Raw genomic sequence first — 17,562 nt, 5'->3', positions numbered from 1 at the left:
CTCCCCTGGCCAGCCTGTTCCAATGCTTGACAACCCTTTCAGTGAAGAAATCTTTCCTAGCATCCAATCTAAACCTCCCCTGGCGCAACTTGAGGCCATTTCCTCTCGTCCTATCACTTGTTACTTGGGAGAAGAGACCGACCCCCACCTCGCTACCACCTCCTTTCAGGTAGTTGTAGAGGAGGTGCGGCCTCACCAGTGCCGAGTACAGGGGCACGATCACTTCCCTGCTCCTGCTGGCCACACTATTTCTGATACAGGCCAGGATGCCATTGGCCTTCTTGGCCGCCTGGGCACACTGCCGGCTCGTGTTCAGCCGGCTGTCGACCAACACCCCCAGACTCTTTTTCCGCCAGGCAGCTTTGTGACATACTTGTTAATTTCTTGTTCTTGTATCTGTTTTTTTCAGTATCTTCTCTTAACTAAAAAATGACTTAATTCAGAATTTTTAATTTTCTAATTTTTTGTAAACTTGATTTTTCACTTTAAATCAGAAATCGGGTGGACTTCATGTGCCATATGAAACCAAGTGAAAGGAAAAGTTCCTCTTCATCTGGGAAAGAATCTGGAAACTGGACCCTGGTAGATGAAGGAGGAGAAGAGGTACAGCAAATGACTTCTCCTTTTTTTGTTTTTTTCCCTTTGTGCTTTTGCTCCAGATTGTTGTATTGATTGACATTCAGTTAAAAAGCATCATATCTATTTTACTCTCCTTTTATCTCTGTGATATAACTGTAGATAGTGGAGCTTCCAGGAATGAGTATTAACAGATAGAATTTAAACGTTTGAGCTATTGCATGCAAAAGGAGCATGGAAGTAGACATATGTTTGAGTAGGTGCTTCCCTTCAGAAGCTGGCTGGACTAGCATAGTGTTGCCTCTACTTCTGCTTCCTAGCTGATGAGGGCTTTTATGTATAAACGCAGACAGAAGAGGAATTTAGAAGGTTGTGTGTGTGTGTGTGTGAAGGAGAGTTAATTTGTACTTTCTTTGTTTTCCTCTTACAAGCGAACTGTAATTAGTACCACAGTGAAGCCCTTCTACCATGCATTTTATTGTAAAGCTACTAAAAGTGACTGTATTTGTCTATAGGATGAGGATCCTGAAACAAGCTGGATCCTGCTTTTGGAAGATGACTTGATTTCCCTGTTGTCACAGTTTCCATTTCATGAACTCTTTCAGCAGTTCCTTGGGTTTAAGTCTGGAGGTAAATCAGTTGCTAAAGAGTTATTCTTTGTTTTGCTTACGCTGATGGTATTAATGACTAAAACTGCCAAGAATACTACTGCATTATGAGAGTCTGTGAGTGAAGTAATAATGGACCTATGCAACAGCTCACAGACTAAACAGATGAGATGGGAGTCTATGCCATGTGTATGGGATGACTTACAGCAATACTAGCATGCAAAACGTTAGAGTCCTTGCCTGAGTTTTGATCTGCTCGTTATACTCACAGATGTGCTTTCAGGACTAATTTTTCCCCTTTGCCTCTTAGCTGTCATGTTACTGTGATTTTTCTCCAGTTATTTATTCATTCTTTATTTTGCTGAATCTCTGGACAAATACATGAAGATAATTGCTTGCTAGAGGTCTTATAACCTGCATAGTTTATTTGTACTTTCATACTTAACAGGTATTTATTGTTCATTTCATAAACAAAACATAAATTTCAGTTCACTATATAGCTGGCAAACAATGAACTGTTTGCCAGCTATATGGTGAATTGTTGCTTTGAGTGCTTGTTAAGTTACTTAAAAAAAAAAAATCCAGAATTCACACATTTTTTTGAGACTTATTTTTCTGTCTCGGTCTTAGGTGCTTATTTTCCTGAGAAAACAACTCCCCAGGACATGATGAAGGTTTTTGCTTTTGCAAACTCCTTAGTGGAACTTCTGTCTGCGGGGTTAGAAACATTTAACAGAGCACGGTACCGACAGTTTGTGAAGCGAATTGGTCAGCTGATCAAGTAAGAGAGTATCTTCTCTGTGATATGATTAAATCTTTTTGATATGGTCTGGTTTAAAGTTCAGAGCTGCTAAAAAAAAAAAACCAACAAACCACCACCAAACAAACAAAAAAACCAAACTGCACCAACCAAAACAAAACAAAAACCCCAAACAGTTCTTGGGTACGTTTTGCTCCGAGAGTTGGTCAGTTTAGGGTTAGCCAGTCCGGGAATCTGAAATCCCAGGGTCTTTGACTCTCAAGCCGCCTGTGAAGTGGGGAATTGCGGAATCTAAATGCTGTGGGTACAAAGGAGCTGGGTGAGCTGTGGAACACCAGGCTGACTTCCATCAAAGGTGTGCTTAGGCTTGTCTTGGAAGGTCACTGATACCCAACAAACAGTTTCTTGAACCACCCTATTTATAACTAGTGTTACTGCTTGCTTTCCATTGTAATACAGAGTTGGTTTAGGGTTTTTAATTTCCTCCTTGAAAATCCTCATATTGTTGCAGTAAGCAAATGTAATTGGAACCTGAAAGTTGCTCTTCATTTTCAAATCTCTACCAGTCACTTTATATGGCTTCTATGAGTGTGTTTTCAAGGGGGATACAGTTAAATCAGAAACAAAATTCATGGTTTTCTTTGTGTTATTAGAGCAGTAACTTTCTCAGTATAATTATTCCTGTATGAGCTCTTTGCATGTACAGCCACTTCATAACGTGGGACTACCTTAAGGCTCCAAAGCTCATACACAAACTAATTTGGTATAACAGAATATTATGCATTGTTTGGTTGCAAAACCAAGGAAGGATAACACAGGAATTTCAGACTAACCCTGTCTGAAGAGGGGAGGGAAATGCTCTTTATGTGGAAATCTCTGGGAGCCAGAGGACAAAGTCTCTTGTGACTAGACTCTGATCTAGTTTCACTTGTCTGTGTTTTTATATGGTGATGACATACTTAATGATCCTTCTTCAACTTGTTTGTTCTGCTGTGTAGGATGACGCTTTGTCATGTGAGTGACCACTGGGCCCAATATGTTAGCAGCAATAAACAATATGGATCAGTAGCGCATCCCTATTCTGTGGAAAAATTGCAACTGGAGTTTGATGAGCTGTTTTTTAGAGCTGTTCTACATGTTCTGAAGGCAAAAAGGTAGGCTGTCCAATGTGATTGATACTGGCTTCATCTTGGAGTTAGATATTTGAAACTGGGAATTACAGTAGCTTTAAATACTTAATGGTTTAAACAAGGCTGCAATATGCAGGATTTTTCAGCATATTGGTAGTATTAAGATGGGGAGGAGTTACGACTTGAGTTCTAACATCTGGCAGAAGCTCTGGGGACCTGTTCAGTTCAGAATGAGGTTAACTCGGAATTTGAGATGCTAAGACACATCCTCACATTCCTAATTCTGTCATGTGGCAGAGATGTGGGCATATGTCTCCTTTTCAAATGTTGGGATTTATCAGGGTGAAACTGTTCCTATCTGCCTCTTCAAATCCAACAGGTTGGGAGTCTGGTTGTTCATGTCTGAGATGCCTTACGGAACCTTATCCAGCAACATGCTTTGGAGGCTCTTCTTTGTCATGCACTGCGCAGAGAGCGAGCACCTGGAAAAGCTCTGCTCTACTCTGCAACCTGCTGACTGCAAACAAAGACTCAAAGGTAGAATTCCTTCACTCAGAACCAATTCTCATAGATTCAGCTACTGCTGCATGAGCTACGGGTTTAATTTCCATTGTTAAATACACCCTCAGCAGCGTGACTGGTCCAGAAGCCTTAGAAGTGTCTTGGACAGTTCATGGTCTTCCAGTACTTGTTTGCCCAAACTCTCATTTTTAACAGGAATTGTCGGATCTACTGTCCTTTTAGTTTTCTCTCTGACAGTGACTGCTACTGGCTGCTTCAGAGAGCTGCAGGAGTGCCATGCAGTAGGTACATCTTGTGTATTCTCGTATCAGGTCCCATCTTGACCTTCAATAGTATTTGGAGAGTGAGGTGTAAATCCTGAAATAAAGAATTTTGTATCACTTAGGTTTTTTTGCGAGCTGTTGACTGTTGTCAACTGTTGAGCTGTTGATATTTGTGTGAATACCCCAGGCCTCCTTCCGCCCCTGCTTTCGCTTAGACTTGCTAGTTTTGGCTTCAGTAACTTACATTGTGGGAGATCTGCTTATTTCCACAACTAGAGGTGTTTCCCTTATCTCAAGCCTTCCTTTGATGCTTTTCTTGTCCTGTATGACACCTTTTCTTTCTCTTTCCCCTTGACTTCTGTCCTGTGTTGATCTCCACAGTGATTGTGGTGGCTTCAGCTATGGCGGAGTTATTTAGAAGCCGGTTGGAATGCTACTTTCCCTTTGCTGCCACCTTCATGGAAAATATTTCAGGGCTTGGTTGACAGGGAGACAGGTAAACAAAGCAGTAACTCCCTACTTCACAGCCTCTTTGCTGTCTTCAGGGAGAGCAAATCTCACTCTGTCAGTTTTACTTTTCAGCTAGCTGGTAGCCCAGATAGCTGTTACCACATCAACCAAGTCTTTTGATGGAGAAGCAGAAGAAAACGTCGATCTTGAGAGGTTACTGAGTGTCTTGACTCCGGGCAAGCCCAGCTAACATTTAAGGCAATTTGCGCAGAGTGGGAGAGGGTTATCAAGACTGTAGCTCTGTACACTTTATGAAGTACTGATCCGATTAGCGCTTGCCAGCCAAAACAGTAAGCGTTACACTGTTTCAGTAGGACTTCCTTATTTTTATTTTTGCAAGAAATTTTTACTGCATCTCAAACAAAGAGAATGTAATATGATGTGGTGTGTTGCAGCTCTGACAGTAACAAACACTGATTTTTTTGTTTTGTTTTGTTTTTTTGTTTTGTTCAGGCTTTGTTTTGCTTCTAGCTAACTTTCATGTTTTAAAGTCCCTGGTATGCTGATGCAGGATATTTTTATTCTCTTCATTCTCCTCGATGGGTTATGTCAGCACAATACTATTTTTCATGAGTGTCTAGACAGGGAATATCAACAGTTCTTTCAGTGAAATCCATCTAATCTTCTGAAATAGCTTATTTTGACTGACACCAATATAATGCTGACTTAATTTCCTGTAATTCATGAAGACCATGGCATTAACATTCTCTTGGGAGAGAACCTCTTTTATTGATTTCCCTTCCCAAATTAAGTTTGAGAAGTGTTAAGAGTGGTAAATCTACGCGTGGTAGCAAGCCTCCAGGTGGTCTCTGGAGGTCTCTCGTGGTCTTCGCAGGAGGTGAACTTTTCTTGAACCTTTGGGCCCTTCTCCTTATATAGTCACAAATTGGCTCATCACTGCCATTTGCCACAGTTTTGGTTGTCCTTGTCCAGTTTCTGCTAGTACTTACCTGTCTCTCATGATGTGCTCATTAGCTGTGGCCTTGTATGTTTGACGCACGCTTGATTAGTCCAGCATTTTATCTTACAACTATTTACAGCACTATCATAGTCATTTGTTACTTGCATGTCCTACCCCTTCCCCACGTTGTGGGGTCATTCTGCTATGGTTTTATATATAGTAATGGCATAGTCTTTTTTTGTCCTTCTGCATTACCTTAAAAACCCCAAGCAACAACTACACTTGGTCTATCAGGAGCGTAGTTTATCTTACTGTATGGAAAAACTCTACTTAAATTGCACAGTCCTCTAGCATGCTGTTCATGAGATGTTTTGGCGGTACAAGCCTGACCTTTTCAGGTTGAAGTACAGTGGCAAAATTCTTGAAAACCTTTAAAATAGAATGTAACCTAAGTGGAAATGTTTAATGGCAAGCATGCTGAGCGCATGCCTGTGCAGATTAAGTAGTTGAGTACCACAATGAGTGCTTTTTCAGTATATTAAACTGCTATGATAAGATCACTGTAAACAGTGTTTATTGGCATGTTATGTTTCAGAGGAAGCAGACCCACTCTCCAAACCATTTTACAGCTCAAATGCAGCTTTCAACGCTTGCTTTGCTGCACAGCCTCTATTTAAAGTTATTTGGAAGAAATAAAAATTATTTTAAAGTCCTGTTCAGGTTTCTTTGTACATTTCCCTTCCTGTTGCCCCCCACCCCGAGGAACGAAATGTTTATTTGCATTTGGCAACAAGTCACTCTTGGGTTTAAAGAGGAAATCTGCCTTGAATTCAAGTGAAAACATCTCTTAGCCTTCCTGTCCTGTGCAACTTCAGTTCTCTGTTTTCAGAGTTATTTTCCAAACAAGTGCATTCAGTAATTTTCTTGTATTGAATTTGGGAAGCTGAAACTGACCTTTCCTTGTAACTCTTGGACATAATCTAGGCCCAGGGCTAGATGCTTTATTTTTATTTGTAATCGGCATAGAATGATCTCCCAGCAGTTTAACTGCTGCTTGAGATCATGGTATGTGGAATGGGCAGAGTCTCTCAACTTGATCAAAACCTCTCTGCTGTGCTTGGATGGGCTTAGTTTTAATCTTCTCTTGACTGTGTGCTGATTAAAACTAGAATCCTTTCATATAATTTGGACTTAATCTGTGGCATTAATTGCTCCAGTATATAATGGAAGCCAAAACCATGATAACATTTTTAAGAAGCAAAAAGATTGAAGGGATTCTTCCTGTGGATGATCGACATTGCATAGTTAAAATTGAATTCCAGCTGTTCTTGAAGCAGTTTTAGCTTTCATTGTGAATTACTAGCGTATTTACTGAATCATACGGACTCACTGCATATTATGGTATTTCTTGCACCTTATTTTAAAGCAGCTGATATCAGCCCCTTCTGAAGAGAGGCTACTAACCCAGTGATAATTGCTTTGTCACTGATTCCTTCTCTGGGATTGGATTGTCAATGAATGTATAAATATTGACAATGCATGTCCTATAACACTTCTTTTATCATGTTTCTTTCATGTGACTTTTTTCTAGACCCAGAGCACCTTGAAAATTTTGAAAAGTATCTCAAATCGATGAACTGCTCAGAAGAAATTTGTCTGCTCACCACATTTGCTCAGATGGCACAAACCAAAAGGGCTGATGTTGATGAGGATTTTATCAAAATCATTGTTCTGGAGATATATGAGGCGAGTAATATTACTGGAGAAGGATGAATGTGCTCTTTTCCTTTCTAACAGTGGAAGGTGTGAAACATTCATGGCTTCTGTAGTTTGCTCTACCATGGAACTAAGAAAGCGCTACTTCTGAGGTTTATAATCTAGTACTGAATTAAAATATCCTGAAGTGCATGTTTTTCTGGGAGGAAGAACAGCTTTTTTGTAGACCAAGCCAGAATGGAACAAATGAACAAAAATATCTTTGTTTTGCTTTATTTTCTCGCACAGTTCTAACTTGTAGCTCTGAAATTCCTTGTCTGGTGGTTTTTTTGTTGTGGTGTGTAGTTTTTTGGTTTTTTTTTTAATGTGCGTGGCGTTGTTTCTATGATTAGTTTTGGACTTTGTTTTTGGCACTGTGACGTAATAATTTCATTATCTTCTAGGGCCATCAGCTTCAGTTTTAATATTGGCATTTATCAACCTCGTTGTCCAGGATCGCCAAGAGCAATTTGGTTCTGTATTTTCCAAAAGATATTTCATTGCGGTGTCAGTGAAGGTCAGCCATAACCAGTAACTTCTCTCTGCTCATCTTCTCAGGTGTCTTATGTTAGTCTTTCCACAAGAGAGACATTTTCAAAAGTTGGTCGAGAACTTTTGGGAGCAATTGCCAGCATCCATACACAGATTATTTCTGTACTGCTGGATCGTGTTAGGGAGACCATCGAGAAGGTTGGGATGGTAAGTGCTAACATCCATCACTTAAAGCGGGCACCCAGTTAAAACTAGAGGCCATACCAGACTGTGTTATAAGATACGGTTCGGTATGAATGGATCATCTTAAAGTCCTGTCCGTGTTTTTTTGATCATATCACTCTTTAAGATAGAAGGGCATAATGCTGATTATTCTTCCACACTGAGTACTGATTTAGCCTTTTTCTTTTCTGCCCTCAAAGGTTTCTCTCTATCTGTTTAAAGAACTGCCGTTGTACCTGTGGAAGCCTTCTTCATCTGAGATAGCACTGATTCGTGACTGGTTATTAAATTACAGTCTAACGACGGTGGAGAATAAACTAGCCTGCATTATCTTGGAAGGGCTAAACTGGGGATTCGGTGAGCATGTATGTATTAAAAACAGGAGGCCTGAACCTGGTCAATTTTTCAGAGCAAAAATATTACTCAACCTGGGACTATAACTGAATTTGAAAACAGTTAATTACGTGCTTTTATATGATGGCTGTACACTTGATGGCGTAGGGTGGGAACTTCCCTGTAATTTTGCAGCATTCTGCCTAAGGATTTGCTTGTGTTGCTTTCTTCTAGTGCTGCAGCTGAGATTGAGAGAGATATTTAAGCAGGAGTTTCCTCTCTCTAAACAAGAGGAAACAGCTGACAGGACAATTTTTGTGAGTCACTTGATTAAGATATCTGTGGCTGCAGAAACGGGAATCCTCCAAGAAGTGTGTATGAGACTGGTGTGACTGTAGTTTGCAGGCTGGGATCCAAATATGTTTTTCACAATGCAAGAAAACTAATGATTAAAACTAGCATTATTTAAATGATTGGAAAATATTCCGCAGAATGGGTTACTCCAGGAGCTCCATCAGCTCAGAATCCAATCGAGGGTGAATGTTTTTTTTCCAGAGAGAAACAGAAATTGGGTTGGGGGGAAAATCCTGTTGCCTGTGTTCAGCGATCCATTTTAGCATTGTAATCTGTGCGTCTGATCGTACTGAACTCTTCTCTTGGCTGTGCTGATACTTGTACATGAAGATTGCCTTACTTTTTCTCCCTGTTTTTTGGTGACATGTGAAAACAAAGGAATGGTAGGGAAAATTAACTGTGAGGTCTTCGCTGTGTAATAAGTGTCATGTCTGTCCCCTTTGATATGGGGAAAAGTAGTTCTTTAATGTGGCGATTGATAAGAGGCAGTACTATGTTTTGATACAAAAAACATGATATGGTTTTTTTGGTTTTGTTTTGTTCTTAAAGGCAAGATTTCCAGTGTCTGTACTGTGCCATCTATGGATCTTTGGATTAATTGCTATAAATTCACCAAATGCACATGAGAAGTGATTATGGTCACTTTTTTCTGGAAATAATCTAGCTGTTGAGCTTTATATTGCCCAGTGTGAGCTCATTATTCTTCAATATTGGGCTGAAATTTTTCTTATTGGCCAAGATTTTGCCTACATACTACAATACTTAATCTCTTCCTGGCTGTTCAAATTAAGATTTATTTCTCGGTAGTGCAACTGGATGATACAGTTGTAGAGACCTTTTAAATGAGGCGAAGTTTTGTGATACGATTCTGTTTCTAGCAGGATGCTCTTCATCTGGATCCAGCTGTCCATTCTGAAGTTGCATTGATGGTCCTGGAAGCGTATCAGAAATATCTCTCCCAGAAACCATATGCTGGGCTGCTTTCTGAAAGCATAAAACAGGTATTCCTTCTTCAGAATTACAGGGAATAGCTTATTGATAGTGATAGATAGGGAAAACTGCAGGCCAAGACCTTCTTCTCTTCTTTTCTTTTTAAAAGCTATGCTATCTTGATACTACTAGAACATCATAATATAGCAACTCTCAGTGTTTTTGTACCCACAGACCTATTTGAAGACACTGTTAGACTTCCGTTGAACATCTATATGAGAAATAGAAATTTTAAATTTTTCCCCCTTTTAGGTTTGCATTATTATCCAGACTGTATTTGGATAGTTGCAAACTGTTCATGCAAAGCATCCTTTACTCATGTGGAGTTGGACAGTATTTGCTTAATGAAAGGCTACCTAACTGTTACTGGTGAACATAAGAGAGAAATCCTTCCTGTGTCTCCAGCTCATAATCTTACCTTATTTAAAACCTCAAGATTTTAGGAGCTTTTCGGTAGCGATCAGTGCTGTGTTACCTGAACACCCTACAAACATTTATTACATTGATTTTACAGCACACTGGTGGCTGAGGAAGGTATGGCTCCAAGTTACAGAAGGGGAATGGAAGGATAGAAAGATCAAGGTTAAAAATCCCTTTTTTGGATATTCAATCCAAGATGCTTCTATTTATTTATTCAGAGCTTTTTAGCATTGTGTTGTGCTTTGTCTTCTCAGTATTACTTGTACAGTGCTTTCTCCTCCCCTCCTCCCCTGTGCTTTTTTCCCCAGTCTCTTCTTCCCACACTTTGAATGTTCCTTACTGTCTCGGCTCTCTTCTGACTTGCTTCTCCGCACTACTTAATCATGGTTTGTTGTCTTGTGCCAGCTAGATGAGTTCTCTTTTTAAGCCTGTTTCAGCCTTGGTTGCCACTTGTATTGGTGAATCTGTCCTGACTTGCATGAGCTCAGAGGGGATGAAATATCTGCGTTGACTCCCGGCTCTGCAGTTTACACTGGTCTGTCAGAGCGCATACAATATTTTTTCCCGAAGATTTATAATTCTGTTGATCTAGACAGGGTCTTCATGGTAATGGACACATGTACATGACACAGAGACTCTGCCTGTCCACATTACAGACTTCTTTCTAAGGAGAGGCTGCCAGGTTTTAGGCTTTTTGTTGACGGATGTTATTTTTGTATATATATTTTTTGTTTTCTTTTCACTAGCTGTTTTAACATTACTGAAGGTTGTGTGTGGGGTGGGGTGTGGTGTTTTGTTTTTTTTTTTAAGTAGTAAAAAATAAAATTTAATCTGAGACAGGTATCTAGTTTGGAAAACTTCAGCCGAACAGTATAGGTTGATAGCCTTTACCAAAAGGGATGGGTGCGGGGAGAAGGGAGGTAGAAATCAAGGCCACAGAAACAGGGATTTCAGATAAACTTAATTGTTTAATTAAGTTAATACCACTTAATACAAGAAACAGGGATTTCAGATAAACTTAATTGATGGTGCTACGTGGTATGTCTGAAAAATAACTACTGTTGCTCTGATCTAGTGTCACGGTATTGTGATAGAAGAGGAAACTCATCCAAGCTGACCCAAGTCCTAGACTAGTGCCATACGTGCTGGAGTATGGCCGTGCTTCCTCTCATTCCTGTTCCTGCTGCTTTGTTCCAGGTCTCCTACTTAGCCAGCATTGTTCGTTACGGGGAAACACCAGAGACGTCCTTTAATCAGTGGGCATGGGGTTTGATTTTGAGGTTAAAGCTTCACAGAAATGACCGTGGCATGCAGCATGGCTGGCCTGCAGTCCCTGTGTCTAACAGTGTGCTCGACATGACGGAGTCGGTCGCGCTTCACCCCCTCCTGAAGGCTGTTAAAGCAGGCATCCCTATCGGCTGTTATCTGGCACTGGCAACGACCACGCTAGGTCACAGGTGAGTGTGCTTTTTCGTGTTTGCCTTGGATGGATGGCCCCAGTGACTGAGCAACCTACCTAATGATGACCTGACGGCTATTAACATCTTTATGCTTGTTTAAAGAATAAAGGACTTCTGATGCAAGGGATTGAGCGGTCTTTCAGGGACTGTAGTTCCAAACAATGTGCCGTTTCCTTTATTTTCCTAGTACTATGTTTTTGCCTTCTGCATGTTAGAGTCAAAATAGTAATTAGAAATAATATTGAAACTGAGGGATTAGCATGATTGCTATGGACTGGAATAACTTTTAACCACATCTACTGAAAGGGTTGTTCTACAGGTAATTTTTTTTTTAGCAGGGCTGCAACAGCGCATTCAGAAAATAGCGAGGAGAAAAAAAGCACTCATGCTGGTAATGATAAACAGAGAGCTTCATAACATTGATACTGAACCTCCTAGCCCTGACTGTGTTCCAACACAGTCTTTTCCTGTGCTTTCAGCTGGTTTGTAGGTAATTAATCAGCCTCTCTCAGGTCTGTTTTCCCTGAATCTGTTATCTCTTTAATGATCTCTTTCTCATATTCAAAATTTTGACTAACCTGTTTTCTGCATATAATGTTGCTTTACTCTTTACAGAGGAATTGTCTTGGCTTTCTTTTCCTTTCCCCAGCCATTGCTTGATGCTAAGATTATGCCATAGATACGTACGTGCTTCTTCAAAGCACTACAGTAATTTGAGACTGATAGGAAGGTATTCTGGTTTGAGAGTGGAAGTTTTTACATGACTTCGAGCATGGAATGAAAACCAGGGAACCTCTCTACTTCTGAGTGGGGCTTTTGTTTTCCCCCCAAACACTCTGTTTGTCCTTGCAAAGAACCATTTGATATCCATGTCCTATCTAATCAATAACACTGATATTTATCACATGCAAAAGTTCAAGGCCAGTTATGTAAATGAGCAGAAGAAACAAAGCGCTGTACTGTATGCTAGTGACTTAATACAATGTTTTCATGACTTCTGAGTAGACATAGGATTAACGTTTTACATCTTTTCCTAATGTGCAACCCTTCTCAGTTAGCAAAACTTGATGCAGAGCAATGTACCAAATAAGTTGCCGCTAATGAGTTTCTGGACAGTAAGAGTAGGATTCATCTCAGCTGACTGCAGCCATCTACGTACCTACTGTAAGGAAACCCTCTGAGCTCCATCTGTAGGTAGTGAAGAAAGATGTCCAGAGCATCATCCAACCTGAGGAGATGTCAAAGCTAGGTAATATGAAACTCCCTCTGTAGGTTCTTCTTTTGCCTGGAGAGGGAGGCTAGTTGACTAGGTTAGGCAAGAACCCTGAGCTTTAAATTGATTGAAACTTGATGGGTGAAGACCCCCATCTCCAGTGATTTTTGGAAGACGGGACACAAACCCCCCAGAAGGGCAGGAAATACTTACCAAATCTGTCAGCAATTGAATGATTCCTGCAGCTGAAGAAAAAACTCTGTTTAGGATTTCAAAGGTTAAGTGTAAAGATATGAACGTCTCTACATCTCTGTTCACACACAAAAAAAAAATCAGCACCCTGTCTCCCTTTCTACTGATAGTCAATGTGTTTTTCCCTATTTATTTTGTGGTTTGTTTTTTTTTTTTTTTGACAGCATTGAGAAGTTCTGTGCTGAAGGGATCCCTCTTTTGGGTGTACTCGTCCAGTCTAGATATCTGAGAACAGTAGTCCATGTGCTGGATAAAATCCTACCCTTATTTTACTCTTGCCAGTATTATCTCCTGAAGAATGAACAGTAAGCATTATATGTTCCTAATACGTTTATTGATAAAGAACAATGAAAGTTAATCTTAACTGTATCAGGCTTCGTTCTGGGTTTTGCATCCAGTGAGAATGTGACGCAGATGATGGGGAAGTACGTCTGGTTTATTTGCCGAGTTACTTTTTGTCGTTGACTGTGCTTGAAGAAGTGGTTGTAGAAGTGTCTCCTACTGTCCTCACGTGTACAATTGTCGCTGCTGCTGCTGTGCCACAGAAGTGGTCTTCAGACAGCTGTATTGACAAGTAGCTGTTGCGTTCAGATGAGCGAGAAAGATAAGCAGGCAATACTAACTGTGTTCTTACTGGTAGGTTGAGCAGCTGGGGGGGTACTCAAGTGCTGGGCCTCAGCTGTCTGTCCTGGAAAATGAGTAATGTGGTCCCTGGGGTGCTTTTGGCTTGGACCACTTGGCAGCCTCCCAAACAATTCCCAGACCAGATTTGGGTGCTGATGTGGATCAAGAACTGTATTCAGTCCTGATGAGCTGCCTGGAATTACAGTCTGCCGTGAACTGCTCATACTGTGCCTGTGATACGGTTAAAATGGAGCAATAAAACCTGCAGCATGGTTGTGAATTGAAATCCTTGTATATGGGTGTCACCAGTGCTGTTGAGCTGGTCTTAATTTTCTAGAAGCAGCTTTTCTGTATAATATGCTGTAGGAGAAATTTTAGAATTAATTTAACTTGTTGACATCCCTAGGTTTTTATCTTACGTCCAACTGTTCCTTCATCTGGATAGTGGAGTCCCTCAAGGTGTGACCCAGCAGGTTACCCATAAAGTAACACAGCACTTGACAGGAGTGAGCTATGGAGAAAACGTTAAGCTGCTCAGTAGTATGATACAGGTAAGAAGATTATTTAAATAAAAAAAAAAGGGGGGGGGGGAGTTTTTTAAAAACAGGGTTTTTTTTGACTGAGTTAGCACTTAAAGTTAGAAAGGATACTGAATCTGGCAGTTATGCAGCCACGGGGTAAGAATAGTTGGGTTTGGTTTCCTGAAATACTTCCACTTAAACTTGCCTAAATCTGGGTGTGCATGTGATGCTGGACATAACAACAATATGTGCCTTCCAGACTTCTTGAAAAATGCATTTTCTAATAGCAGGTCAAAACTGCCTAAGAAGGGAATGTCATACGCAGCACTACTTTCTCGCCTGTGTTAGTTGAGGGATGCAGCAGATATATTGATGTTTGAAAGCTTTGCTTTTGACCATTGATTTATGGCTACGCTATGAAAAAATGTTCCTGTGTTAGGAAACTAGTATTTTTTTCTGAGTGCAGAGAGGTCAAGAACCAAGGCCCACTAACATCGGAGAGGGCTAAGGACTAAAGGGAAACATACCTACTCTGGGAAGTCCTTTTGCAGGAACAGCAGGCTACACTTCAGAAATAGGTGCCATTGATGCCTGCCGGTCCCAGGGGTCCCGCTTATGGCTTTTGCATCTGCTTTTGCTTACTGCGCAAGATGCTCAGCTCTCCAGGCTGCAGAATCTCTTTTGGAGGTTGGAGGTGACAAAGCTGTTTTTACATAGGCGTAGAGAGCATCATCGTAAATTATTTTAAGGATAGGCCCACAGCCTTATGCAAGTTGAACAGTTCATCAAAAAATTCTTACCCTTTAATTGAAGCTGCAATCTCTTGAATAATTTTACCCTTTAATTTGGCAGACTCACATTTTTCTAAGTGACCAGCCACATGGAGTGGGGCCGGCTGCAGTACTGGAGTTCTGGGTTCAGGTCCTCACCAGCCAGCAGCTGTGGCACAGGGACTGGGCAACGCTCTTCTTGCTGGATGACTTATGTAGAGCTGCTTTTCAGTACAGTCAAGAGGACTGTGTACAAAAGCTGCTTTACCAACAACACAGGGTAAATGGGTGCGGTATCATGGTGTGGCTATCGCGTAAATGGTCAGTTCATGTGTTGCTCGTTCTAATTTTGATGTGAATGTATTTTCCTGAAATGTAACAAGAACAGTTGTGATTGAGTGGTAATGGGGTTATGTTATCTTATTTGTTTCTGAGTCGATCGATTAGTGAAATATCTGATATTTGAGTTATAACAATAAGAATTAAAACCTGTTTGGAACACAGGTTTCATTCATGTGAGTTCTATCATAGTATATTAGTTTGGGGTCTTTGCATTTCAAATGCTCTACGGTGTATTTAGAACAAAAATAGAGTATTTAGAACAAAAATAGAGCTTCCTCTCCTGAAAAACAGACATCGTCAGTGTAACAGAATCTTTTCACTGAAAAAGAAATAAAGTACAAGCAGGCATTTCAGTAGTGGCTGGCTGAGCTAATGTTGGGAAGTAGCTACGTGAGGCAGAAGGGAACCTGGATGAAGGCAGAGTGACATACCCGTAGCTTGTAAATCATCGGTTAGGCTGCTTACAAAAAAAAACCCCAAATGTTTTCTGTTTCCGTGCAGAATGCTTTGGGCTATCATTGTGACAAAGGTCTGCTGTCTTCGCTTGTTAGCTGGATTGTGGCAGGCAATGTGACACCTTCCTTTGTTGAGGGCAATGCCAATTCCTCTCAGGTAAGTGGTATGATGGTGTTGTATGAACAACCCTGGGATAAGTAATATACAGGTGTTTAGGTTTTTTCTGCTCTTGCAGGTTTTGGCAGATTTTTCTCTTGTCCCCTCTTTCTTCCTGTCCCTGTGTTTGTGAGTTTTCTTGGGATAAAATCCTGATTTAGGCTAAGAGAATGCTGTGGGTTTATTACACTAAAGGGAACATGGACATTTTGCACAGAGCAAGTTTGTCTGATCTGTGTCCAAGAATTTATATAATGCGATTTATTAGTTAAGATTTCTTTTAATCTTCAATTGTTCTTGATATATTTAATGAGAGAAAATACGTGAAGCCTGACTCTTCTATTAGATCAGTCTTTTTCTGATAAATATTTTGAAGACTAGTTGCTTTCTCTCTGCTTAAGCAAGTTCCTCATTTGAGCAAAAATTAAAAAAACCTGCAGTACCCCAACTGGAGATGTGTAGTGCAGGTGGGAGAGAGGAGACCTTGTTTGAGCAGGTTGTTTCCTCCAGAATTCTCTGGATGATTCTGTCAGTTCTCCCTCGTTTCCCCCTTCTTTCCCAAGATTGTACAGAATACAAAGGGGATATTTGAATGTAGACAAGGAGGAAACTGGTTTTCAGTTTTCTTGTTGAGATACGATACTGCTTTTGTGAATTTGTAATGAGAATCTGGCAAAGACATATTCCTCTTAAGAAAACAGTAAGCTTCCCCATCCTGCCCCTGCCATTTTGTTATCAACGTTTCTGTTATTACTGTGTTGTGCAGGTCTGGTTTTCATGGATGGTGTTAAATATGGAGTCAATATTTGAAGAAGATTCACAGCTTCGCAGAGTTGTGGAGGGGGAGTTGGTTATTAATGCTTTAACTCCTGATCAAGCTTTGAAGGTGAGAGAACCGCTCATCTGCTTTTATGGGAGAGAACTACTGGAGAAAAGTGTTCTCTTGTATTGTTTAGTTTTTCTCATGTGCTTTTTCTTAGCAAGATAAAAGCATAACTAATGCTTTATATGATTGGCTTTCCAGGAGAAAATATACCTCAGGGCAATTTTTCCTTTATATTTTGAGTTGAATGTTTAAAAACTACCATGCAAATACCTGTTTTTTAATATACCATTATTTATGGAAAACTTCAGTCACTAATTCATGCTCTTGCATGATTTTCTGGGTCATCTGAATGCCTCACGATCTTCAGTGGATTTATTCTATACCACTGAGATGGGGAGTGCAAATGCTCTTATTTTACAGGTGGGAAAATGTGTCTATATTTCAAAGAGCATTTCTCAGATAGTCTGAATTTTGGGCTTTACTTTTCTCTATATTTGCTGAATTTATTTTCCAAGTCTTTCAGAACTGTTTAGGTCTCTGCCTTAACAAGACACTTAGTTGGGTGTGCTTTAAGCCATGTTGCAGCATTTTCCAGGTTCTTGCCCAAATTAATTTAGAAATTCTGGAATGAAGCAAGTGGAAACCAAAGCTGTCCAGTCCCGAAGTGTAACTTTTGGCCCATCCTTCATCTCAGCTGTTTCAGTGTGTTTTAATGAAGAAGGTAGTCTAGAAGTTCTATGAAAACAGGTTTGCTTGGGCTATGTCCAGACTGGTACATGGCTTGCATCCTTGGAGACTAGTCTGGAGAACATTTGTCCCTTGGCTTGCATGTCTTGATTTACCTGGAAAACAGTGAGATAGTATGTGGGGAGTGTGTGGAAAAGGGTGCTGAGGGTTCCCGAGGTCTAGTGTGGGTGATGAGGTAGTGCCAGGGTCTGCGCTGAGACCTGGGAACTCAGAAAAGCCTCCCGTTCCCCTGCTTCAGGCACAGTCCATGTGAGCTTGACGTATGACTTTTTAATGATTTAGTGGGTCCGTGGAGTAGCGTTCTGTGTTGCTAATACGGAGTGCTGCTGCTCATACGTTGCATTGCCTTTGTTCTGCTT

The 17,562-nt window shown here is 40.5% G+C and overlaps 1 protein-coding gene across 1 annotated transcript in view; it reads left to right on the top strand.

Moving 5' to 3' along the window:
- EPG5 (ectopic P-granules autophagy protein 5 homolog) overlaps positions 1–17,562 on the top strand; it is a 49,036-nt gene that overhangs the window by 10,296 nt on the left and 21,178 nt on the right. The window contains exons 7-21 of the mRNA XM_009278447.2: positions 495–603; positions 1,092–1,206; positions 1,815–1,965; positions 2,943–3,098; positions 3,454–3,611; positions 6,862–7,016; positions 7,584–7,724; positions 7,940–8,104; positions 9,305–9,427; positions 11,034–11,293; positions 12,926–13,066; positions 13,792–13,936; positions 14,759–14,956; positions 15,520–15,630; positions 16,397–16,516. Of these exons, the coding sequence (XP_009276722.2) occupies positions 495–603; positions 1,092–1,206; positions 1,815–1,965; positions 2,943–3,098; positions 3,454–3,611; positions 6,862–7,016; positions 7,584–7,724; positions 7,940–8,104; positions 9,305–9,427; positions 11,034–11,293; positions 12,926–13,066; positions 13,792–13,936; positions 14,759–14,956; positions 15,520–15,630; positions 16,397–16,516 (2,248 nt within the window). The remainder of the gene's footprint in view (positions 1–494; positions 604–1,091; positions 1,207–1,814; positions 1,966–2,942; positions 3,099–3,453; positions 3,612–6,861; positions 7,017–7,583; positions 7,725–7,939; positions 8,105–9,304; positions 9,428–11,033; positions 11,294–12,925; positions 13,067–13,791; positions 13,937–14,758; positions 14,957–15,519; positions 15,631–16,396; positions 16,517–17,562) is intronic.

This window comes from Aptenodytes forsteri, unplaced genomic scaffold, assembly GCF_000699145.1.
Source record: "Aptenodytes forsteri isolate BGI_AS27 unplaced genomic scaffold, ASM69914v1 Scaffold178, whole genome shotgun sequence".
Taxonomy (NCBI): domain Eukaryota; kingdom Metazoa; phylum Chordata; class Aves; order Sphenisciformes; family Spheniscidae; genus Aptenodytes; species Aptenodytes forsteri.
Note: the sequence above shows the minus strand (reverse complement) of the source record. Positions and strands in the feature narration are given on the sequence as shown.